This window comes from Bufo gargarizans, chromosome 2 (assembly GCF_014858855.1).
Source record: "Bufo gargarizans isolate SCDJY-AF-19 chromosome 2, ASM1485885v1, whole genome shotgun sequence".
NCBI classification, from domain to species: Eukaryota; Metazoa; Chordata; class Amphibia; order Anura; family Bufonidae; genus Bufo; species Bufo gargarizans.
In genome coordinates this window covers 14,918,035-14,944,867 of record NC_058081.1, presented here as the reverse complement: position 1 = coordinate 14,944,867, position 26,833 = coordinate 14,918,035, and the positions used below count along the sequence as shown (strand labels likewise).

General features: G+C 43.2%; 1 protein-coding gene across 1 annotated transcript; it reads right to left on the bottom strand.

Annotated features, from left to right (window-relative positions):
- Positions 1–1,275: 1,275 nt before the first annotated feature.
- Positions 1,276–5,635, bottom strand: LOC122925476 (olfactory receptor 11A1-like). The gene is made up of 2 exons (XM_044276833.1): positions 5,531–5,635; positions 1,276–2,217 (listed from the first exon to the last, which is right to left on the bottom strand). Exons 1-2 carry the CDS (start codon positions 5,633–5,635, stop codon positions 1,276–1,278), a joined length of 1,047 nt encoding a protein of 348 aa, XP_044132768.1.
- Positions 5,636–26,833: the final 21,198 nt, after the last annotated feature.

Sequence of the window (26,833 nt, the reverse complement as noted above, 5' to 3'; positions counted from 1 at the left end):
TTCCAAAGATCTTGTCAATTGTGGTAAATATCTCCTTCCTCCCCATAGAAAGAATGTAAAGATAGATCTCAATAAAAAAAAAGGAGTTTGTTAAAGGAATAGGTAACATTTGAAGTAGATATAACAGTTTGGGCATAACATATGTTTTAAGAAAGTTCTTCCTCCCTATCCAAGAAAGGAAGGGAATGGCCAGGGAAGCCAGCTGTGTCTTGATTTTATCAAGAGGGGGGTAATTTACAGCATACAGTAGGAATGGATTGTTGGTAATCTGGACCCCCCGATATTTAATCTGGGATTGTTGCCAATGAAAGGGTGCCAGTCTTTTGAGGCATGGGAGGGTGCTTAAGGGAATACTTACATTAAGTGCTTCTGACTTACTATAGTTAACTTTAAAGTTAGACAGCTTACTAAATCTTTCAAATAAGTCCAGGATTTTAGGAAATGCATGTACCGGGTTCGTGATCATCAACAGTAGGTCGTCAGCAAACGCTGCACATGTGTGTGTTCTACTACCCATCTTGATGCCTTTGATTCCTGGATGTTCTCTGATAGCCTGTAAGAGGGTCTCTATAGGAAAAATAAATGGACAGGGGGCAACCCTGTCCAGTCACATTTCCAATGGGGAGGGCACCATAGAGGCTGCCATTTTCTCTAAGCACTGCACTAGGTGCTCTGTATAGGGACATAATGGCTTGTATATATTGCTGAAGGAATCCAAATTTTTCCAAGGTTCTAACTAGGAAGGCCCAACTGATCCTATCAAATGCTTTCTCCACATCTTTGCTGAGGAGGGTTAAGGGAATGTTGCAGGAGATGGCTTATTGTATAACATCTATTACTCTTTGAGAATTGTGACAACCTTCCCTGCCAGGTTTGAAACCCGCTTGTTCTGGGTAGACTATGGGGGACATTAGGCCTTTAAGGTGTTTTGTCAGCAGCTTCGCCCAAATTTTTACATCCACATTCAAAAGTGAAATAGGGCAGTAGCTTCCACAACTCTCTGGGTTCTTGCCCTCTTTCGGTATGAAATTAATCTGAGCTATTAGTGATTGGTCTGGGAGAGGGGATCCTTCCAATAGTATACCATTTACACGTAAGCATATGTGGCAGAAGACATGTGAGAAGTTTTTTTTGTTTTTGGCTGTTGTTTCGGTCAGTGATCTCTAGCTATCATTACAGTTAAGTACTGTTTATCTGTTGTTTGTTCGTCATTACCCAATGTTGTGAGCAATCTGAGATGAGGATTTTTCGGTGCACCCTACCAAACACATACATTTATAGACACGTGACACATATGACATATTTATAAAATGTTTCCTCTACAGCTTTCTTAATGTCTTTATTTCTCAGACTGTATATAATGGGGTTAAACAATGGGATAAACACAGTATATAGCAGAGAGAGGATTTTACTGATGATTGATGTTTGTCCTCTTGTTGGAACAATATAAACTGTGATCAAAGTAAAGTAGAATATGGAGACCACAAGAAGGTGGGAGCTACAGGTGGAGAAGGCTTTCTGTCTACCAGTACTGGAAGGAATCCTTAAGATGACAGAAATAATTTTAGTATAAGACAGAACAATTATTATGGTCAGGATGATAAATGTTGGTATACTTAATAAGGAGAGTTCAAGTTGAACAAAGTAGGTATCAAAACAGGCAATTTCTTTCAATGAAACAAGGTCACAAAAGAAATGGTCAATGATATTTGGACCACAAAATGTTAACATCAGTATCATTAGAATGTCAACTATTCCAGTGGAAAAACCTGACAACCAGCAGCTGACAATTAATCTCATATGATATGTACTTGTCATGATAGCATTATAATGAAGAGGAATACAGATGGCTACATATCTGTCATAAGACATGACAGCGAGAAGACAACATTCAAATACTTCTGAGCTACAGAAGACATAAAACTGAATGATGCAGCCAGAAAAAGTGATGGTTCCCCCATTATTCAGTAGGATGTGGAGCAGGTTGGGGACAATATCTGTAGTTAATAAGATATCACTGATGGACAGTTGAGCAATGAAGAAGTACATTGGAGTGTGGAGGTTCTTGCTGGTGGACACCAGGGTGATAATCAGGAGATTCCCACATATTGTGGCACCATAAACAACAAGGAACAGAAGGAATAGAAAATGTATCAATACTTGGCTGCCTTGAAATCCTAAGAGGAAAAACTCTGTAACCACAGTCAAATTTTTCTCCTGCAAACAGAACAATCATGTAGATTACTTTTAGATTATATACTGTTTTGTCATGTAAACTCATTTGCATAAACATGGGCATATGGGAAACACGTGGAAATTAGCTGAATCTGTTCAGGTTATTGAATATAAATTTCAGGACAATCAAAAAATTGAAAATTTGTATGCAGCCCTCCTAAGCAGTGAGAGAAGAGTTAGTTGGCATCCCCAAAAAATAATTACAATCATAATGGTCTAGGTGTGCAGGTCCCCCAAGCCAACCAACTCAGTTCAGGCAACTTTGAGGCTTACCAGCTCTCAGTCAGATGAGAGATGGGCTTCAATGTCACATTGCACACAAGGCTTGCCATTGTAAGCTATGCTGACTACCTGTCTTATCGACAGATTGTTGGCTTGCACATACCTGGCTTTTGGCATACGGCTTTTGTGTTTTTATAGGTAATGATATAGCATCTATAAAAAATTGTATTAATGGTAGGTAAAATATTTATAATAAAAGTTTATTAATGATAGATACATTTGTGAATATTCACGCTCATCACTATTTCCAAACCATTTCAGTGGTGTTTCCATCAATTTCTGACCTTTTCCTGTGATCCCGATACCCTCACCTTTTCAGAGCAGGGGATGCCAGGTTTAATGCTCTGGTTCTCCAATTGACTTACAGTACATTGTCCATGGGTGCTCTGTAGAGCACCCGAGCATCCCAAAGTGTTCTACTCAAGCACCAGAACACCCGAGCATTTTGGTGCTAGATCAACACCAATGACAAGTTCTCGAGTGTTTCATACGATTAGAAGTTTCACTGAAAAACGGCTGCCCATAAGCACTGGATTGTTGTGGTCCTGACAATGTCATTCATATGGTGTAACATGAGAAGTGGGGACATCAACTAGAAAAATGATCCAATCAGGATCTTCTTATGGCACAAAATAACATTCAGCTGGACACAAAGAATTCAAAGTGCAGCAAAAACAGAGGAGGGACATTTATTTCAGGTTCACATGATCAAATCAGCTGTCAGATTTGATATGCTCCAAATAAATTTGTTTTTGAATCAAAAGTACCCAATCCTACTCAAAAGTTATTTATGAGTCTCAAAGGTCTCCTATGGTTGTACTCAGCCCTGCTTAAGCTCGTTATTCTCCATGACAACATTAGTAATGTGAAATTTCCAACAAAATATTTGGCAATGAGTACTGTAGCTGGTGGTAACAAACAAACAGCCTGCTTAATAACACACTGTGCTGTCAGATTATATATTTTTTACTTAAACAAGCGGTTCAAAAATTATCCCTTGCAGGCGGCAGATGCCCTCTTCTCTTTCTTTGAATCTCTGACATGGCAGCCATGCTACAGATCAATTATAGCCATTTTAAGTTGTTTGTGCGGGGAATCCCAAAAATTTAGGATATTCGGAAAGCCAAAACTTTTCGAAAATTCCAAGCATATCTAATTTGTGTTGAATTAATTGTCTGAACTCTGGCAGCAACAGCAAACTTTTTATTCAATTATTCGGCACATCAAGTATGGCAGGTTCATTGACATATTTACACAGTTCACAGCTTACGGTTACAGTCGGCACATGACACTTAGTGGTTTCCAGTACAGTGTTTAATATATACAACATACAGTCATGTGAAAAAATTAGGACACCCTTTGAAAGCATGTGGTTTTTTGTAACATTTTTAATAAAAGGTTATTTCATCTCCGTTTCAACAATACAGAGAGATTAAAGTAATCCAACTAAACAAAGAAAACTGAAGAAAAGTCTTTTCAAGATCTTCTGTAAATGTCATTCTACAAAAATGCCTATTCTAACTGAGGAAAAAGATAGGACACCCTCACATGTATTCCCTCTTAAATTGGCTCAGATCTCACACAGGTATATCACACCAGGTGCACATAATTAGTAGATCGTTACTCTGCATGTTGAATGAGGCTTGCCCTATTTAAACCTCAGACATTTAGTTTGGTGTGCTCCTGACTGTTGAAGTGAGAGTGAGCACCATGGTGAGAGCAAAAGAGCTGTCAGAGGACTTCAGAAAAAAGATTGTAGCAGCCTATGAGTCTGGGAAGGGATTTAAAAAGATCTCAAAAGATTTTGAAATCAGCCATTCCACTGTCCGGAAGATAGTCTACAAGTGGAGGGCTTTCAAAACAACTGCCAACATGCCCAGGACTGGTCGCCCCAGCAAGTTCACCCCAAGAGCAGACCGCAAGATGCTAAAAGAGGTCTCCAAAAACCCTAAAGTGTCATCTCGAGAACTACAGCAGGCTCTGGCTACTGTTGATGTAGAAGTACATGCCTCTACAATCAGAAAGAGACTGTACAAGTTTAACTTGCATGGGAGGTGTGCAAGGAGGAAACCTTTGTTTTCCAAGAGAAACATCGAGGCCAAACTGACATTTGCCAGAGATAAAGTTGACAAAGACCAGGACTTCTGGAATAATGTTCTTTGGACAGATGAGTCCAAAATTGAATTATTTGGACACAACAGCAGAGGACATGTTTGGCGTAAACCAAACACAGCATTCCAAGAAAAGAACCTCATACCAACTGTGAAGCATGGAGGCGGAAGTGTCATGGTTTGGGGCTGCTTTGCTGCAGCAGGACCTGGTCAGCTCACCATCATAGAATCCACGATGAATTCTACTGTGTATCAGAAGGTGCTTGAAGAACATGTGAGACCATCAGTTAGAAAATTAAAGCTGAAGCGTAACTGGACCATGCAACATGACAATGACCCAAAACTTACTAGTAAATCAACCAAAGATTGGCTGAAAAAGAAGAAATGGAGAGTCCTGGAATGGCCAAGTCAAAGTCCAGATTTGAATCCCATTGAGATGCTGTGGGGTGACTTGAAAAGGGCTGTACGTGCAAGAAACCCCTCAAACATCTCACAGCTGAAAAAGTTCTGCATTGAGGAGTGGGGTAAAATTTCCTCAGACCGATGTCGAAGACTGGTAGATGGCTACAAGAACCGTCTCACTGCAGTTATTTCAGCCAAAGGAGGTAACACTCGCTATTAGGGGCAAGGGTGTCCTATCTTTTTCCTCAGTTAGAATAGGCATTTTTGTAGAATGACATTTACAGAAGATCTTGAAAAGACTTTTCTTCAGTTTTCTTTGTTTAGTCGGATTACTTTAATCTCTCTGTATTGTTGAAACGGAGATGAAATAACCTTTTATTAAAAATGTTACAAAAAACCACATGCTTTCAAAGGGTGTCCTAATTTTTTCACATGACTGTATGTACAGTAAAGTTAGCCTTACCTATCTGATGTACGGCAGCAGCCTAATGGCCTCTCACACTCTTGTAGCTCCTTGGCCCATAATGCTCTCCCGGCCATGATCTCGCCGGCAGCTCAGTTCCACTGTGACTCAGCGCCTGCGGGAGTCTCTTAACTTCAGCCATCTCCTTTGTTTTAAGTAGCTCCCAGGTGTAGACGTATAGGCCAAGGGTTGAATGGCCAACGTGGCCTGATAGCAGCTCACGACATGTATCTTAGGTGACAGCTTTATACAGCATGATCATGGCCTCATCTTCAAGCACCTTATGGTCTCTGAATTCCATTTGTCGCACACTATATGAATCATTCTACCATTATGGGGACAGCAGATAATCTTCTCAGTCCTGGGGCACCAGTGATGGTCATTAACCCTTATCCAGGATATCTGCTCTCAGTTTAGCAGTCACGGTTCTCAATGCCCCCGGGGTTGCAGCCCTCAGTCACTCTTGGCTATCTAGCTGCACTGTCTTGGATGGCAGCCTCTAACAGCTCCCTCTCCTGAGCAGATGGAAAATCTCTGCACTCTTCTCTCTCTCTCTCTACTTATTGAAGCTTGATTGTCCTGAGCTGAAGCCTCCTGGGTAATTGGCCATATTCACTTCAATGTGCAAGGCAGGTCTCCAGCATGAATACTGGCATTCTGCATGCAAAGATATTTTGTCCTTTTTTGCCATTATCTGCAATGGAGGCTCATGCCGAGACCTCTTCTGCAAATGCAAACCTAGCCTTAGAAATGTTCTTGTCTAACCCTTCACACTTTTAACACCAAACAGATGTATACAAGTATCTAAAATTATAAGTGAGCTGTATAATGTGATAATGACATGTATAGAATATATCTTATAAACACAGTGCAACCATCTATTCATTGACATTCTAATGACACAGATAAACAGTTAAACTTTTAGGGTCCATTGATCATCTCTTCTGATCTGCTTATTGTCACTGCCTTTGCTCACTTTTAGGATGAATTCAGACACATCAGATTTTTTACAGAATAGAGATTACTGAATATATTCTAGAATCTGGAAATTTGATTCACCTGTGTTCTAGCACATTATGATTTAAAAAAAACAAATGACCCAAAAGTCAACCACTTTAGAATTTGTGTGTATTTGTGGGGAAAGAAATTAGGGCTCCCTAACACTATTTTTAACAATAAAAAAAAAATCATGACTTTCAAGCATTTTGTATACTATTTTTAGTGTTTATTAGCTTTTTTTATGTTGTAAAATGTCTAACCTATTTTTTGCTGGAAAAATTGTATAGCAGGCCTTTAAAAGATGCCAGAAAGTAAAGTATACTTTATGCATGATGCGTTTCATAAATAGCCTAAAAAATACAAAATGCTGTGTATGAAAAGTAGTTTTCTGAATAATTTACTTTAGACTATAAAATAGCATCTTGAAATAGTGGTTCTTATCCAAAAAGCTGTTAAAATGCTAACAAGAATGTTGTCAAAAACACATTTGCAACTTTTTTGATATGCAGTTAAATCCATTCAGATAAATACCGGGGCAAAGTCCTCTCTATGACCATGTATACAGAGATTGCCGTCAATCACAGATAGGACCATCTACCGGACTTCAAAGCCCAGAATGAACAGGAATTAAAAAAATATATATATAATACAGGATTTTTTCCCACAAAATCTTCTCAGCTCCTCCAGCTCTATAACATGTTACTGGTAGATTATGCTACATTTTCTTGTTGACAGGTTCCCTTTGACTGTACTTACAACATGCATTTTTTTCATGGCCCTGAATTTGCAAATTATTTTCTTAACATAAATCCTATCTCTCCAAGTAATAGAATTACCATGGATGAGGACATCTTGTGTGTTCTGTCTGAGGATATGCAGACAATGGACTGACTGCTTGTACCTGTACTTATACATAGCAAGAACAGAAGCAGCCATGGGGACAATACCATATGGAGATTTATCTTTGCCTTATGGGTCTTCGGTGATCAAGTCTACAAAGTCTAAAAAGGGAACAATTAACAATCAGCAGCTTATTCCCAAAGATCACACAAGTCAATTATTTCAGAAAAAAATATCCTCTACAATTTTGCATTTGAGTCTTATACAAGTCATTCCCCAAGGTTAGAAGAACATTGCAGACTCCATCCACAAACAGCCCCACACCTTGTCCACATGATGTGTGTGGTATTGCAGCACAGACTGGTTCTCCACAATGGCGCTGAGCTACAATATCAGACACAACCCATGGATAGGTGAGTACTAGTGATGATTGAGCACCAAAGTGCTCGGGTGCTCTGGCTGAACACATTGGAAAGTTTGGGTGCTCTACCAAGCACCCAAGCATAATATAAGTCAATGGGAGAACCAGAGCATTAAACCAGGCACCCTCTGCTCTGAAGAGGGGAGGGTGCCTGGTTCATAGGAAAAGGTCAGAAATTGATGGAAACACCACCGAAATAGTTCAGCAACAGCATGGGGAGGATATCTAAATGCATCTTGGACTCCCAGGTCGCTACTGGGAACAATGTTGTCCGAGTAGTACGAGTAGTACGTCCCTTTTACAGACTGACACACAAAACTGAAAAAAAAATCTATTTTAGAGAAAAAATTGTTAAGAAACATTCTTTCCTGTATATTTACTTGTATATGAAGTGCAAGTGCTGCCAAAAATTACAAGGAAGAGGTACTCCGATACAACCTGTATATCACATAAAGGAGGGCCTCATTTACATTGTGGTACAATAGTTCAGGTAGTGGGACTCCTACACTCATAAAGTCTATGCACTAAGTAAACAGGCTGCCAAAAATGACAATTAGCCGGCACTCCAAAACACCCTTTATTACACATAAAGGAGGGCATCACACACACCCTTGAAACATTATGATTGATGGCCTGCTGGTGACCATCACAAACATTTGAAGCAAGGGCCTGCTGATCTGACCATCTAAAACATTAGGTATGAGGGCCTGCTGCCGCATAACCTCTGGGCAATTGCACGTCCCCGTGACGGCGACGATCCATTCGGATGTCTGCCCTATCAACTTTCAACGTTCTTTTCTGCGCCTACCATGGTGATCACAGGTAATGGGCAATCAGAGTTTGATGCCAGAAAGGGAGCCTGAGAAAGGGCTACCACATCCAAGGGAGGTCAATGGCTGAAATCTGATTTACTGTTGTTGCCTTGCCCATTTTTTTTCCAAATTGTGAACCACCCAGAAAGGGTGGGTCAAGTTATTAAAGCACAAGCATCCAAGGAAGGCAGCAGGCGCAATTACCCACTCCCGACTCAGGGAGGTAGTGATGATAAATAGCAATACAGCACTCTTAAGCGGCCCTGTTATTAGAATGAGTACATTTTCCATTAAGGAGGATCTATTGGAGGCCAAGTCTAGTGCCAGCAGTCAACTTGCTCCCGGCCTACACAACGTTTACCCAGTGTGCCATCATGCTGAGGATTGTATTGACCAGACTCTTGGCTACTGAGACTGGACTTGTAGGTGAGGGCCTGCTGCCGCTTTGTTGACTCTAGATAACTTCTAGGCGATCGCACCTTCCCGTGACAGCGACGATCAATTTAGATGTCTGCCCTATCAACTTTGGAGCAATTTTTCAACAAGGACCTTCTGGTATTGCACAGTTTTGCTCGTCCTCTCCACCTGAGGAATGAGAAGTTCTCTTTGTAGCGGGGGTCGAGAAGGGTGACCACCCAGTAATCCATGTTGTCTAAAATGCGTAAAATGCGCAAGTCTGGGTACTGTCATCAGACTCCTGGGTGACGACTGATGCTACCGTTCCTCCTCTTCCTGATCCGATGCCAAGAATGGCTGCACATCAGTAAGGTCTTTTAATGGATGGGAAAATAATTCCTCTGACTCGAGCGGAGGGGATATTGTGGTGGTGCACACAGTAGAGAGTGAAGAGGGTGCAGATAGAGAGGATAAGGAGGGTGCAGAAGCAGAAGGCTGAGTGAGCCACTCAACCAACTCTGGTGCATCCTTTGACGTAATCGCATGCACCTTCTGCAACTTCCCACTTATGCTCCGGCCTGGTGCACCTCCCCGACCCCTGCCACCCCTGCAGAATGGCCTGCCTCTTCCTCTACCTGTCATTTTAAAAATGACCCTGTGACAAAGTCCCTATAGAAGAGTAGTGATGAGCGGGAGGTGCCATATTCGATTTCGCGATATTTCGCGAATATTCGAATGAATATTCGTGTTATATTCGTCGAAATCGAATATTCGTAATTATTCCAATTATCGCGAATAATATACAAATTTTTTTTCGCGTATTGCGATTATTTATCTTGATAGTATAAGGCAACGTTCCTATGCTAATTGACAATGGCTAAGCTAATATGTGTATTTTACAAAATTTCGTTATTTGCTCTAACTTCGTCTCTTAGAATATTACGAATATTCTAAAAGACGAAGTTAGAGCAATATTACGAAATTTGGTAAAATACACATATAGATTGTAATTTAGCTAATATAGTGCTATAATCCCTTTTTTTTCCCTCTAATTTTTTTTTGCCTCTTCTGAACTTAAGTTTTGTAAAATATGTACACTATTAAAAAATATTACTATAGCAGTATATTAGCTTAAATACAATCTATGTGTATTTTCCGAAATTTCGTAATATTGCTCTAACTTCGTCTTTTAGAATATTCGTAATATTCTAAAAGACGAAGTTAGAGCAATATTAAGAACATTTGCAAAAGCCTAAATTGCGATGCGAGTAATATAATACGAAATAATCGCATGAAGATTTCAACTTAGCACTGCTATATTCCATATTCTAGCCTAATATGGAATATAGCTGTGCTAAGTTAGCACTGCTATATTCCACACTAGGCTAGAATATGGAATATAGCAGTGCTAAGTTGAAATCTTCATGCGATTATTTTGTATTATATTACTCGCATCGCAATTTCGGCTTTGGTGAAATTTCGTAAAATACACATATAGATTAGATTGTAATTTAGCTAATATTGAATATAGCAGTAAGTTGAAAACGCCACTGACTGGAGCAGCCAGGAAGCCAGGAATCCAAAGGACAGGTAAGAACAACTTTAGGGAAATGGGAAAGGAAAAAATTATAATAATAAAAAAAAATAAAAAAAACGAATATTCGAATTCGAGAATATATAGAACGATATTCTAAATATTCGCGAAATCTCGAAATTGCGATATTCGAGAAAAAATTTCGCAATTCGAATATTCGCGCTCAACACTATAGAAGAGCAGTATTTGTGGAAGAAGGCATATCACACCCCTGCTTCAATCCCTTTTTTTGGGGGGGGGGGCAACTGGTATATCACACCAGTAGAAATTATTTGTTCCAAAGTCGTTTCTCATTATCTGTAGCTGCGGTAACGCAGCAAAACCGCAAACCAATGCTGCACTATCCAAATGCACTATATAGAAAATATATAATTGGTATATAACAACCCTGCTTCAATCAGTTTTTTTGGGGGGCAACTGGTATATCACACCAGTAGAAATTATTTGTTCCAATAGCGTTTGCCACTCTGTGTAGCTGCGGTAACGCAGACGAAACACACACAACTGCTGCACAATACAAATGCACTATAATATACTTTCTATGTTAGAAAGTACAGTATATTATAAGTATATTACACCCCTCAGCATGTCGCACCTATAGATAGCACACCTATACCAGTCCTTAAAAGGACTTTTGTGGCCCTATTAGCTAGCGTTTGGTGTCCCTAACAGTCTGTCGCTGCTCCACACAGCAACCTCTCCCTACACTGGCAAAAGACTGAATGTAAAATGGTGGCCAGATCAGGTTTATTTATAAGGTGGGGGGGGTGTCCATGTGCTGAAATGTCTCAATTGGCTGTCCTGTACCACCTGATGGATGTGTCATGGGTCAAAGTTCTCCACAATGTAAAAGAATATGGCGCTGGCGGACATTGCCATATGTTCGCTTGTTTGGCGAATCGTGAACAGGAAAGTTCGCCGCGAAACGACCGCCGGGCTATCCCTGACTACAAATGAGCCGAACATGCGTCATCGGGTGCTATATAGCACCTGATGACGTATTTCGGCCAGCCAATCACTGTAATGCAAGTAGCCAACATGGCTACTGGCATTACTGTGAGGGCAGTACTTACCTGCACGTTTATTGGTTGCAAAGCAGCCGCAAAACGTGCGGGGAGGAGACTCAAGCATGGCGCTCGAGCAAATGCGGTACTTGGGCGAGTACCACCATGTGCTGAGCATAGCAATGCTCGAGCCGAACAGCAGTTTAGCTGAGCATGCTCGCTCAACACTAGTTAACAGCCAAATAAAACTTAATATTTATGGCCCTGATTCTGTAGTTTACAGAAACACCCCATATGTAGTTGTTACCTGCTATACGGGCACACGGCAGGGCGAAGAAGCAAATGAACACCATATGGTTTTTGAAAGGCAGATTTTGCTGAGATAATTTTAAGTTGTCATGTCCCATTTGAAGACCCCCTGATGCACCCCTAGAGTTTAACTCCAAAAAAGTGATTTTGGAAACTACACCCCTCAAAGTATTCAAAACTGATTTTTACAAACTTAACCCTTTAGGTGTTTCACAAGAATTAAAGGAAAATGTAGATGAAATTTCAGAATTTCACCTTTTTAGCAGATTTGCCATTTTAATCCATTTTGTCTAGTAATAAAGCAAGGGTTAACACAGCCAAACAAAACTTTATATTTATTACCCTGATTCTGTATTTACAGAAACACCCCATAGGTGGTCGTAAACTGCTGTATTGGCACACTGCAGGACGCAGAAGGAAAGGAATGCCATATGGTTTTTGGAAGGCAGATTTTACTGGGATAATTTTAAGTTGCCATGCCACATTTGAAGACCCCCTGATGAACCCCTAGAGTAGAAACTCCAAAAAAGTTACCCCATTTTGGAAACTATGGGATAAGGTGGAAGTTTTTCTGGTACTATTGTAGGGTACATATGATTTTTGGTTGCTCTATATTACACTTTTTGTGAGGCAAGGTAACAAAAAATAGCTGTTTTTGCACCATTTTAATTTTTTTTTTGTTATTTACAATGTTCATCTGACAGGTTAGATCAAGTGGTATTTTTATAGAGCAGATTGTTATGGACGCGACAATACCAAATATGACTACTTTTTTAAGTTGTTTGTTTCAGCTTAACATAATAAAGCATTTTTGTAAAAAAAGATTTTTTAGTGTCTCCATATTCTAAAAGCAATTGTTTTTTTTGGGGTTTTTTTTTGGGGGCGACTCTCTTATGTAGGGGCTCATTTTTTTCGGCATGAGATGGCGGTTTGATTATTACTATTTTATAGTGCATACGGCTTTTTGATCGCTTGGTACTACACTTTTTATACAGCAGGTTCTTACGGACGCGACTAATATGTATACTTTTTTATTTTATTTAAGTTTTACACAATAATATTTTTGAAACAAAAAAAATCATGTTTTAGTGTCTCCATATTCTGAGACCCATATTTATTTTAATTTTTTGGACAATTTTGGAGTGCGTATGACTTTTTATCGCTTGGTATTACACTTTTTGTGATGTAAGGTAAAACCTTGTTAATATAAAAAAATTTTATGGTGTTTACCTGAGGGGTTAGGTCATGTGATATTTTTACCGACCAAATATGTAAACTTTTATTTATTTATTTAAGTTTTACACAATAATACATTTTTTTTTTAAATCATGTTTTAGTGTCTCCATATTCTGAGAGCCATATTTTTTTTTATTTTTTGGGACATTGTATTAAGTAGGGGCTAATTTTTTGCAGGATGAGGTGACGGTTATAATGGTAGTATTTTTGGGGCCATACACTTTTTTGATCGCTTGGTGTTACACTTTTAGTAATGTACGGTGACAAAAAATGTTTTTTTAGCACAGTTTTTATTTTTTTTTGACGGTGTTCATCTGAGGGGTTAGAGCATGTTTTAATTTTATAGAGATGGTCGATACAGACATGGCAATACCTAATTTGTCTACTTTTCTTCTTTTCCCTATTTTTTACAATTTTTAAAATTTTATTTTGGGAAAGGGACGCTTTTTTTTTAATTAAAACTATATTTTATTTTTTTACTTCTTTTCACTTTATTTTTTGTCCCACATTGGCTATAAGTGTATTACCAGTTTAATAGAGGGGGCTGGATCTCACAGGCTGTCACAGAAGGCAGCCATGATGCCTAAGGAAGGCATCGGGCTGCCTTCCCTGCCATCGGGTCCCCGTTACAGCAGCGCGATTGTCCCATGCCCCGAATGTCCTGCCTGCCAGCTAGATACAACTGTATTGCCGTACACAGAACCTTATTTCTACTGGGTGCTCTGTGAGGGTATTATTAATATGGGAGGTATCTTCAAATATTGGGGGCATTGTTGAGAAGCATTATCACGGTTGGGGCAGTGTTACTAATGAGGGCATTCTAGAAGGGAATTACTATTGGTGGGACTATGAGGAGCACTATTACTATGGGGGGCAGTACTGTTTCTTCGGGATAGTATTTGAAGGTATTGGGGGGGCAGGGGCATAACTAAGGCTCATGGGCCCCGGTGAAAGAGTTCAGCTTGGACCCCCCTTCCCTCAGTGCTTTGTGTGTCTTCTTATGCGACACAAGTGTCTTTGGGCCCCTTCAGGCTCCTGAGCCCGGTAGTGACTGCTACCTCTACACCCCCTATAGCTACACCCCTGGGGGGGGGCACAGCAAGCAGCAGGATAACACTGTGGGGACTCCAGTTGGGGGATAATGATAGAATGTGAGAAAGCTAAGATGTCTGTGTGTCACACTCTGCAGAGACAAGGCGGTTGAAAGAAGTTGTCCAGACCGAGTGGAGAAGATGATGAGAGAGATGATGATGACAGAGAGGAGATGTCACCTGGAGGCCCTGGATGTGACAGTTAAGTGCTGCTGTATAGCAAGTACAGCAAAGTCCGGGGGCAACATATTTATTGGGGCTTGTGCCCCAGATCTTTTGAGACCCTAGCAACGCCCCTGGCGTTCACACAGATTTATTGAGGTCTATGCATTTCAAGGGCATGTGGCCCCTTCATCAGTTGACATTGTATTTAAGCCCAGTTTGGGCACGCTATTGCAGGTGGAGGAGGTCTAGTTGTGGGCGGATTTACCCTGAATGATGTGAAGGGACGAGATCTCCCCTGCTGCGCATCTCCGACAGACGCTGGATGCGCTTGAGAATGCTTTGCCGGCATGGAGGGCGCCACTGACGTCAGCTGATGATGCGCTGACACTCAGAGGGTTCCTGGGTAGGGATGAGCGAACTCGAACTGTATAGTTCGGGTTCATACCGAATTTTGGGGTGTCCGTGACACGGACCCGAACCCGGACATTTTCGTAAAAGTCCGGGTTCGGGTTCGGTGTTCGTCGCTTTCTTCGCGCTTTTGTGACGCTTTCTTGGCGCTTTTTGAAAGGCTGCAAAGCAGCCAATCAACAAGCGTCATACTACTTGCCCCAAGAGGCCATCACAGCCATGCCTACTATTGGCATGGCTGTGATTGGCCAGAGCACCATGTGACCCAGCCTCTATTTAAGCTGGAGTCACATAGCGCCGCCCGTCACTCTGCTCTGATTAGCGTAGGGAGAGGTTGCGGCTGCGACAGTAGGGCGAGATTAGGCAGATTAACTCCTCCAAAGGACTTGATTAACTGATCGATCTGCAGCTGTGGATCATTGAGCTGCTGATCCTCAATTGCTCACTGTTTTTAGGCTGCCCAGACCGTTTGTCAGTCACATTTTTCTGGGGTGATCGGCGGCCATTTTGTGTCTTGTGGTGCGCCAGCACAAGCTGCGACCAAGTGCATTTAACCCTCAATGGTGTGGTTGTTTTTTGGCTAAAGCCTACATCAGGGTGAAGCTGTCACACCAAGTGCATTTAACCAGCAATAGTCTGTTCATTTTTTGGCCATATACAAAATCAGGGGCAAGCTGCGCCTGTCACCAAGTGCATTTAACCCTCAATGGTGTGGTTGTTTTTTGGCTAAAGCCTACATCAGGGTGAAGCTGTCACACCAAGTGCATTTAACCAGCAATAGTCTGTTCATTTTTTGGCCATATACTAAATCAGGGGCAAGCTGCGCCTGTCACCAAGTGCATTTAACCCTCAATGGTGTGGTTGTTTTTTGGCTAAAGCCTACATCAGGGTGAAGCTGTCACACCAAGTGCATTTAACCAGCAATAGTCTGTTTATTTTTTGGCCATATCCCAGTCTAATTCTGTCACTAAATCCATACCGGTCACCCAGCGCCTAAATACTAGGCCTCAAATTTATATCCCGCTAAATCTGTCCTTAGTGCTGTAGCTGGGCGAGTTATTTAGTGTCCGTTCAAGCACATTTCTTGTTCTGGGTTGAAATACAATTCCCAATTTAGCAATTTCATAATTTAGTGGTTTCTGCTATATCAGAGCTATTTGAAATCTATCCCTAAAAGGGTATATAATATTCAAGGTGCACATTGGGTCATTCAGAATAACTTCACACACACCCGCTACTGTGTATTTCCAAGTCTAATTCTGGCACTAAACCCATACCTGTCACCCAGCGCCTAAATACTAGGCCTCAAATTTATATCCAGCTAAATCTGTCCCTAGTGCTGTAGCTGGGCGAGTTATTTAGTGTCCGTTCAAGCACATTTCTTGTTCTGGGTTGAAATACAATTCCCAATTTAGCAATTTCATAATTTAGTGGTTTCTGCTATATCAGAGCTATTTGAAATCTATCCCTAAAAGGGTATATAATATTCAAGGTGCACATTGGGTCATTCAGAATAACTTCACACACACCCGCTACTGTGTATTTCCAAGTCTAATTCTGGCACTAAACCCATACCTGTCACCCAGCGCCTAAATACTAGGCCTCAAATTTATATCCCGCTAAATCTGTCCTTAGTGCTGTAGCTGGGCGAGTTATTTAGTGTCCGTTCAAGCACATTTCTTGTTCTGGGTTGAAATACAATTCCCAATTTAGCAATTTCATAATTTAGTGGTTTCTGCTATATCAGAGCTATTTGAAATCTATCCCTAAAAGGGTATATAATATTCAAGGTGCACATTGGGTCATTCAGAATAACTTCACACACACCCGCTACTGTGTATTTCCAAGTCTAATTCTGTCACTAAACCCATACCTGTCACCCAGCGCCTAAATACTAGGCCTCAAATTTATATCCCGCTAAATCTGTCCTTAGTGCTGTAGCTGGGCGAGTTATTTAGTGTCCGTTCAAGCACATTTCTTGTTCTGGGTTGAAATACAATTCCCAATTTAGCAATTTCATAATTTAGTGGTTTCTGCTATATCAGAGCTATTTGAAATCTATCCCTAAAAGGGTATATAATATTCAAGGTGCACATAGGGTCATTCAGAATAACTTCACACACACCCGCTACTGTGTATTTCCAAGTCTAATTCTGGCACTAAACCCATACCTGTCACCCAGCGCCTAAATACTAGGCCTCAAATTCATATCCAGCTAAATCTGTCGTTAGTGCTGTAGCTGGGCGAGTTATTTAGTGTCCGTTCAAGCACATTTCTTGTTCTGGGTTGAAATACAATTCCCAATTTAGCAATTTCATAATTTAGTGGTTTCTGCTATATCAGAGCTATTTGAAATCTATCCCTAAAAGGGTATATAATATTCAAGGTGCACATAGGGTCATTCAGAATAACTTCACACACACGCTACTGTGCATTTCCAAGTCTAATTCTGTCACTAAATCCATACCGGTCACCCAGCGCCTAAATACTAGGCCTCAAACGCAGCCGCCTGTCTACAGCCAATGTGGACAAGCTGACGTTCATAAAAATGAACCAGGCATGGATCCCACAGGACCTGTCCGTCCCTTGTCCAGATTAGACATTAACTACCTCCCCTTAACCATATATTATTGGACTCCAGGGCACTTCCTCATTCAATCCTATTTTTATTTTCATTTTACCATTATATTGCGAGGCTACCCAAAGTTGAATGAACCTCTCCTCTGTCTGGGTGCCGGGGCCTAAATATATGCCAATGGACTGTTCCAATGTTGGGTGACGTGAAGCCTGATTCTCTGCTATGACATGCAGACTGATTCTCTGCTGACATGAAGCCAGATCCTCTGTTACGGGACCTCTCTCCTCTGCCTGTGTGCTGGGCCTAAATTTATGAAAATGGACTCTTACAGTGGTGGGTGACGTGAAGCCTGATTCTCTGCTATGATATGAAGACTGATTCTCTGCTGACATGAAGCCAGATTGTCTGTTACGGGACCTCTCTCCTCTGCCTGGGTGCTGGGCCTAAATATATGCCAATGGACTGTTGCAGTGGTGGCTGACGTGAAGCCTCATTCTCTGCTATGACATGCAGACTGATTCTCTGCTGACATGAAGCCAGATTGTCTGTTACGGGACCTCTCTCCTCTGCCTGGGTGCTGGGTAGTGTTGAGCGCGAATATTCGAAAAGCAAATTTTTTTCGCGAATATCGCAACTTCGCGATTTCGCGAATATTTCGAATATAGTGCTATATATTCGTAAAAACGAATATTCGTTTTTTGTTTTTTCCCCCCCCCCACAAAATTACAGTACACATATAATTGATTGTTTCCCAAAGGTCCAACAGCTCAGATCTTACTCACATTGCCTAGAAAGTGATTGAGGCGCGAATCTTCGTAAGGCGATGTTATTAGCGCACATGCGAATATCGGCACGTCCCAGAACAGAGGCAAAGGGCTTTGCATTCATACATTAGTGAATTGAGTTGCGAATCTTCGTAAGGCGATTTTATTAGCGCACATGCGAATATCGGCACGTCCCAGAACAGAGGCAAAGGGCTTTGCATTCATACATTAGTGAATTGAGTTGCGAATCTTCGTAAGGCGATTTTATTAGCGCACATGCGAATATCGGCACGTCCCAGAACAGAGGCAAAGGGCTTTGCATTCATACATTAGTGAATTGAGTTGCGAATCTTCGTAAGGCGATTTTATTAGCGCACATGCGAATATCTACACTTGTCCCAGAACAGAGGCAAAGGGCATTGCATTCATACATTAGTGATTGAATTGAGTTGCGAATCTTCGTAAGTCGATTTCATTAGCGCACATGTGAATTTTGCATAGCATATGTATTATGCGATGCGAAAATTCGAATTATCGCATATGCGAAATAATAACGAATTTGAATAATCGCGAATATTTTACGAATATTCTTTCGAATATTCACAAAATTTCGCGAATTCGAATATGGGACATGCCGCTCAACACTAGTGCTGGGCCTAAATTTATGACAATGGACTGTTGCAGTGGTGGCTGACGTGAAGCCTCATTCTCTGCTATGACATGCAGACTGATTCTCTGCTGACATGAAGCCAGATTCTCTGTTACGGGACCTCTCTCCTCTGCCTGTGTGTGTGCTGGGCCTAAATATATGCCAATGGACTGTTGCAGTGGTGGCTGACGTGAAGCCTCATTCTCTGCTATGACATGCAGACTGATTCTCTGCTGACATGAAGCCAGATTCTCTGTTACGGGACCTCTCTCCTCTGCCTGTGTGTGTGCTGGGCCTAAATATATGCCAATGGACTGTTGCAGTGGTGGCTGACGTGAAGCCTCATTCTCTGCTATGACATGCAGACTAATTCTCTGCTGACATGAAGCCAGATTCTCTGTTACGGGACCTCTCTCCTCTGCCTGGGTTCCGGGGCCTAAATATCTGAGAATGGACTGTTCCAGTGGTGGGTGACGGGAAGCCAGATTCTCTGCTATGGAACCTCTCTCCAATTGATTTTGGTTAATTTTTATTTATTTAATTTTTATTTTAATTCATTTCCCTATCCACATTTGTTTGCAGGGGATTTACCTACATGTTGCTGCCTTTTGCAGCCCTCTAGCTCTTTCCTGGGCTGTTTTACAGCCTTTTTAGTGCCGAAAAGTTCGGGTCCCCATTGACTTCAATGGGGTTCGGGTTCGGGACGAAGTTCGGGTCGGGTTCGGATCCCGAACCCGAACATTTCCGGGATGTTCGGCCGAACTTCTCGAACCCGAACATCCAGGTGTTCGCTCAACTCTATTCCTGGGTGAAAAAGACTTCTGCAGGTTTTATTATCTATGTATTGTGACGGTACCCAGACTGTTAGATGAACAGCATGAGCAGCCTGGAGCCGATCTACATACTGGGCTGTGATGCAGCACTTGTCTGGGGGCAATTACAGTCATGTGAAAAAATTAGGACACCCTTTGAAAGCATGTGGTTTTTTGTAACATTTTTAATAAAAGGTTATTTCATCTCCGTTTCAACAATACAGAGAGATTAAAGTAATCCAACTAAACAAAGAAAACTGAAGAAAAGTCTTTTCAAGATCTTCTGTAAATGTCATTCTACAAAAATGCCTATTCTAACTGAGGAAAAAGATAGGACACCCTTGCCCCTAATAGCGAGTGTTACCTCCTTTGGCTGAAATAACTGCAGTGAGACGGTTCTTGTAGCCATCTACCAGTCTTCGACATCGGTCTGAGGAAATTTTACCCCACTCCTCAATGCAGAACTTTTTCAGCTGTGAGATGTTTGAGGGGTTTCTTGCACGTACAGCCCTTTTCAAGTCACCCCACAGCATCTCAATGGGATTCAAATCTGGACTTTGACTTGGCCATTCCAGAACTCTCCATTTCTTCTTTTTCAGCCAATCTTTGGTTGATTTACTAGTATGTTTTGGGTCATTGTCATGTTGCATGGTCCAGTTCCGCTTCAGCTTTAATTTTCTAACTGATCTGTCTCACATGTTCTTCAAGCACCTTCTGATACACAGTAGAATTCATCGTGGATTCTATGATGGTGAGCTGACCAGGTCCTGCTGCAGCAAAGCAGCCCCAAACCATGACACTTCCACCTCCATGCTTCACAGTTGGTATGAGGTTCTTTTCTTGGAATGCTGTGTTTGGTTTACGCCAAACATGTCCTCTGCTGTTGTGTCCAAATAATTCAATTTTGGACTCATCTGTCCAAAGAACATTATTCCAGAAGTCCTGGTCTTTGTCAACTTTATCTCTGGCAAATGTCAGTCTGGCCTCGATGTTTCTCTTGGAAAGCAAAGGTTTCCTCCTTGCACACCTCCCATGCAAGTTAAACTTGTACAGTCTCTTTCTGATTGTAGAGGCATGTACTTCTACATCAACAGTAGCCAGAGCCTGCTGTAGTTCTCGAGATGACACTTTAGGGTTTTTGGAGACCTCTTTTAGCATCTTGCGGTCTGCTCTTGGGGTGAACTTGCTGGGGCGACCAGTCCTGGGCATGTTGGCAGTTGTTTTGAAAGCCCTCCACTTGTAGACTATCTTCCGGACAGTGGAATGGCTGATTTCAAAATCTTTTGAGATCTTTTTAAATCCCTTCCCAGACTCATAGGCTGCTACAATCTTTTTTCTGAAGTCCTCTGACAGCTCTTTTGCTCTCACCATGGTGCTCACTCTCACTTCAACAGTCAGGAGCACACCAAACTAAATGTCTGAGGTTTAAATAGGGCAAGCCTCATTCAACATGCAGAGTAACGATCTACTAATTATGTGCACCTGGTGTGATATACCTGTGTGAGATCTGAGCCAATTTAAGAGGGAATACATGTGAGGGTGTCCTATCTTTTTCCTCAGTTAGAATAGGCATTTTTGTAGAATGACATTTACAGAAGATCTTGAAAAGACTTTTCTTCAGTTTTCTTTGTTTAGTTGGATTACTTTAATCTCTCTGTATTGTTGAAACGGAGATGAAATAACCTTTTATTAAAAATGTTACAAAAAACCACATGCTTTCAAAGGGTGTCCTAATTTTTTCACATGACTGTAAATAGTATATCTGGCAATAAGAAGAGAATGTAGGGGGGGGAGGGGGGAAACACAAGTGTATCTAATCCAAGTCTAGCTACTGGAAATGATACAAAGTCGCACTTGCTTAAAAGACTCAGTATGCAGAGCGCATAAAGGACTCTAAAATTATATTAGTTTATGTATAAGGGGGATATATATACAGATATTTAGGAAGAATATATGTACTGTCGTGGCCAAAAGTTTTGAGTATGACACAAATATTTGTTTTCACAAAGTTTGCTGCTAAACTGCTTTTAGATCTTTGTTTCGGTTGTTTCTGTGATGTAGTGAAATAGAATTACACGCACTTCATACGTTTCAAAGGCTTTTATCGACAATTACATGACATTTATGCAGAGTCAGTATTTGCAGTGTTGGCCCTTCTTTTTCAGGACCTCTGCAATTCGACTGGGCATGCTCTCAATCAACTTCTGGGCCAATTCTTGACTGATAGCAACCCATTCTTTCATAATCACTTCTTGGAGTTTGTCAGAATTAGTGGGGTTTTGTTTGTCCACCCGCCTCTTGAGGATTGACCACAAGTTCTCAATGGGATTAAGATCTGGGGAGTTTCCAGGCCATGGACCCAAAATGTCAACGTTTTGGTCCCCGAGCCACTTAGTTATCACTTTTGCCTTATGGCACGGTGCTCCATCGTGCTGGAAAATGCATTGTTCTTCACCAAACTGTTGTTGGATTGTTGGAAGAAGTTGCTGTTGGAGGGTGTTTTGGTACCATTCTTTATTCATGGCTGTGTTTTTGGGCAAAATTATAAGTGAGCCCACTCCCTTGGATGAGAAGCAACCACACACATGAATGGTCTCAGGATGCTTTACTATTGGCATGACACAGGACTGATGGTAGCGCTCACCTTTTTTTCTCCGGACAAGCCTTTTTCCTGATGCCCCAAACAATCGGAAAGAGGCTTCATCGGAGAATATGACTTTGCCCCAGTCCTCAGAAGTCCATTCACCATATTTTCTGCAGAAGATCAATCTGTCCCTGATGGGTTTTTTTTTGAGAGAAGTGGCTTCTTTGCTGCTCTTCTTGACACCAGGCCATCTTCCAAAAGTCTTTGCCTCACTGAGCATGCAGATGCGCTCACACCTGCCTGCTGCCATTCCTGAGCAAGCTCTGCACTGGTGGCACATCCGATCCCGCAGCTGAATACTCTTTAGGAGATGATCCTGGCGCTTGCTGGACTTTCTTGGACGCCCTGATCCTATAAATTGTTGATTGAGGTGCAATCTTAGTAGCCACAATATCCTTGCCTGTGAAGCCATTTTTATGCAACACAATGATGGCTGCACGCGTTTCTTTGCAGGTCACCATGGTTAACAATGGAAGAACAATAATTTCAAGCATCACCCTCCTTTTAACAGGTCAAGTCTGCCATTTTATGTTTCAAAAGTATTTATTGAGGTTTTACATAATAGTAAAATACGGAGCACATCGTGCACAAAATAAAGGACAGTTTGTCCAGTCAAATGATCAATCCAAACAATTAAAATAAGAGACATAGAGACAGAGAAAAAAATACACAAAAATAATAAGAAATAAAAAAATAATAATAATAAGGTCAGGGGTAGCAATCATGCAATGATGTATCTATTAGACTTAATCTCAGGTGGCATACGGGAAGGAGAAGACCCGGAATCCTATCAACCCCCCCCCCCCGTTGCATATAAAACATACTGAATCCTATCATAGTTCTGGGTAGAGAGAACGATTAGTAGAATGGGGGGAGGACGACCAAGGCTCCCAGACTCCCTCAAATAAGGTAAATGTATCTGCACGAATAGCTGACAGCCGCTCAAATTGATAAATCTTGTTTATCCTAACAAGTACCGCCTGGTAATTCAATGTTAGGGAACGCCACTGGGAAGCAATATATACCCTGGCAGCAAGCAAAATATACTGGGCCAATTTAAATTTTGCATTTGGCAAGTGCGATGGCTTGTCACTGTCATGGTCTTACCTCCTTGCTGTTCCCTTCGTTTGACATGTGCTGGCGGCCATCTTGGTTTCTGGGTTTTCTTGTAGCCTCCCACCCTGCGGCTCCTCCTTCCCACTGGGAGGAGCTGGATGCCCAGCTCATATATATAGGAGGTCTGTGGCTTCAGTTCCTTGCTTGGTCCTCCTGTGTTCACATGCTTCCAAGACTGCTGCTGCTTCTGGTTCCTGATCCTGGCCTCGTCTGACTACCCCGTTGGTTCCTGATTCCGGCTTCGTCTGACTACCCCGTTGGTTCCTGATTCCGGCTTCGTCTGACTACCCCGTTGGTTCCTGTTCCTGGCTTCGTCTGACTACCCTTCTGGTTCCTGACCTCTGTCTCCGCAAGACCCTGCTTCGGTTTAGCCATCCGTTCGGACTTTGCTTACGGCTTGCTCTTCAATAAAACCTTCTTATTTTCCACTTATCTCTTGTTGTACGTCTGGTTCATGGTTCCATGACATTAGGACCAAGCCATGAATTCTGACGGTACAGGGCCACCCTCGCTACCTACGCTGGTTGCCAGACTTGATCAGCAGGATCACCTGTTGGGTCGGTTCGCTGTGGCGTTGCAAACCCTGCTTGAACGCACGGCTCATTTAGCTTCCGTTGCCGATGGGTCGGTTGTCGCTCCTGGGCCCGCTCCTACTGCCGCTCCGGTTGTTGCGCCAGAGTCTACCCTGACACCTGTTGCTGCGCCTGTGGTGTTTCAGGGTATGACCGGTTCTGCCCCCCTTCCACAGCGCTTTGGGGGAGAGCCAACTCAGTGCCGAGGTTTCCTTAACCAGGTGGGCATTTACTTCGAGTTGCTGCCACATGCCTTTCCTACTGAGAGATCAAGGGTGGGCTTCTTGATCTCGCTGCTCTCGGACAAGGCCTTGGCCTGGGCCAGCCCTTTATGGGAGAACAACAATCCGGTGGTTGCCGAGTTTTCCGGTTTTGTTGCTTCTCTTCGGAAGGTATTCGATGTGCCGGCTCGTGCTGCCTCTGCTGCGAAGCTCCTTATGTCCATCAGACAGGGTTCACGATCCGTAGCTGAATACGCCATTGAGTTTCGTACCCTGGCAGCAGAGGTGGGCTGGAATAATGAGGCTCTGGTCGCTGCTTTCTCTCATGGTCTCTCGGATGCCTTGAAGGATGAGGTTGCAGCTAAGGACCTACCAGTGGAGCTCGAGTCTCTTATTTCTTTCCTGATTTTGATTGACACCAGACTCAGGGAGAGACCTTCCTTTAAGGAGAGCCTGCGGAGGTCTCCTAACAGATTGGCGCCTACGTTTGCTGTCCCACCCGTGCCTCCCTCTCCTCCCACGCCTCCTGGGGATGACTTGTCTGGGGGTGAACCCATGCAGCGGGGGTTTGCTCGCCTGTCTGAGGGGGAGAGGGTACTCCGGAGACGCGAGGGCCGATGCATGTACTGTGGTCTCGGTGGGCATTTTCGGTTGGCATGTCCGAACCGTCCGGGAGAACGCTCGCACCTGAGGTCCTGTCGGGGGCAGATCTTGGGTGGAGTCTCCTCGTCCCCGGTTTCCCGTGTTGACAAACCACTGATCACGGTTGTCCTCTCCTGGGTCGGGGGCTCGGTGACGACCCAGGCGTTGGTGGACTCTGGTGCTGGTGGTTTGTTCATTGATAGAGTGTTCGTTGCCGCCAATTCCATTCCTCTGCAGCCTCGAGGTTCCCCACTGGCTCTTGAGGCGATAGACGGCAGACCCCTTCTGCCGCCACACGTGACTCATGAGACCCTTCCAGTGGGGATAGCCATTGGTGCCGTTCACAGAGAGTCGGTCTGTCTCCAGGTTATTTCGTCTCCACACTACTCGGTGGTCTTGGGGTACCCCTGGCTCCAGAAGCATAATCCGACTTTCGATTGGAGATCGGTCGAGATCCTCTCGTGGTCACCGCAGTGTGGGGCTAGTTGCATCCATGGGCCTGTCAAGTTGCTGTGTACTTCCTCGGACTCTCTGTTGCCTCCTGAATACGAAGAGTACCGGGATGTATTCGATAAGGTGCGCGCGGTTGCCCTACCTCCGCACCGCCCATACGATTGTGCCATAGAGTTACAATCCGGTGCCGTTCCTCCTCGTGGCAAAGTCTATCCACTGTCGGTAGCGGAGAATGAGGCCATGGAGGAGTACGTGAGGGAGGCGCTTTCACGCGGACACATTCGCAAATCCTCGTCCCCGGCAGGGGCTGGATTTTTCTTTGTGAAAAAGAAGGGCGGCGAGTTGAGGCCTTGCATCGATTACAGGGGTCTCAATCGCATCACGATCAAGAGCGCTTACCCGATACCCTTGATTTCCGAGCTGTTCGATCGCCTCAAAGGGGCCACGGTCTTTACCAAACTCGACCTGAGGGCGGCATATAACCTGGTAAGGATCAAGGCGGGCGATGAGTGGAAGACCGCGTTTAACACCAGGACCGGTCATTATGAATCCTTGGTTATGCCCTTTGGGTTGTGCAATGCGCCCGCAGTCTTCCAGGAATTCATCAACGATGTTTTCCGTGACCTGTTGCAGCAGTGTGTGGTGGTCTATTTGGATGACATCTTGGTATATTCTGCATCCATGGAGGCCCACATTCTGGATGTCAGACGAGTGTTGCAACGCTTACGAGAGAACAAGCTGTTTGGTAAGCTTGAGAAATGCGAATTTCACCGATCCCAGGTAACCTTCTTAGGTTACATCATTTCCGCTGAGGGGTTCTCCATGGATCCTGAGAAGGTTTCGGCTGTCTTACAGTGGCCCCAGCCCAGTGGGCTTCGTGCCCTGCAGCGCTTTTTGGGCTTCGCCAATTATTATCGGAAGTTCATCAGGGACTTTTCCATGCTAGCCAAGCCTCTCACGGATCTGACCAGGAGGGGCAGTAATCCTCAGGTCTGGCCGCTCGAGGCCATCCGAGCTTTTGAGGCTCTAAAGTCCGCCTTTGTGTCGGCTCCGATTCTGTCGCATCCCAACCCTGGGTTGCCTTTTGTCCTCGAGGTGGACGCGTCTGAGACGGGAGTAGGCGCCCTCCTGTCTCAGCGTAGAACACCAGAGGGTCCTCTGCTTCCTTGTGGGTTTTACTCCCGGAAACTGTCTTCCGCGGAGTGCAACTATCAGATTGGTGACAGGGAGTTATTGGCCATCGTGCAGGCCCTTAAAGAATGGAGGCACTTGCTCGAGGGCTCGGTGGTTCCGGTTCTCATCCTGACGGACCACAAGAATCTGACCTACCTCTCTGAGGCCAAGAGATTGACACCACGTCAGGCCAGATGGGCTCTGTTCTTGTCACGTTTTAATTACGTGGTCTCCTACCTACCCGGCTCCAAGAACATCAGAGCGGATGCCTTATCACGGCAGTACTCCGAGCTGTCCGGGGAGGAGTCGATTCCGACTACGGTCATACCCCCGAATCAGATCCTGGCCGCTATTCGCACCAGCCTGACTTCTCCTCTGGGTGAGCAGATTTTGGCGGCTCAATCTGGTGCTCCCTCTGGGAGACCCAACGGCAGATGTTTT

What these genes read in the sequence shown, in the direction of transcription:
- LOC122925476 (XM_044276833.1), bottom strand. Translation starts at nt 5,635, where the DNA reads ATGGCTGAAGTTAAGAGACTCCCGCAGGCGCTGAGTCACAGTGGAACT. An exon ending in GGCCAAGGAGCTACAAGAGT is followed by an intron (nt 2,218 to 5,530) that starts GTGAGAGGCCAT and finishes TTCTGTTTGCAG; the next exon opens with GAGAAAAATTTGACTGTGGT.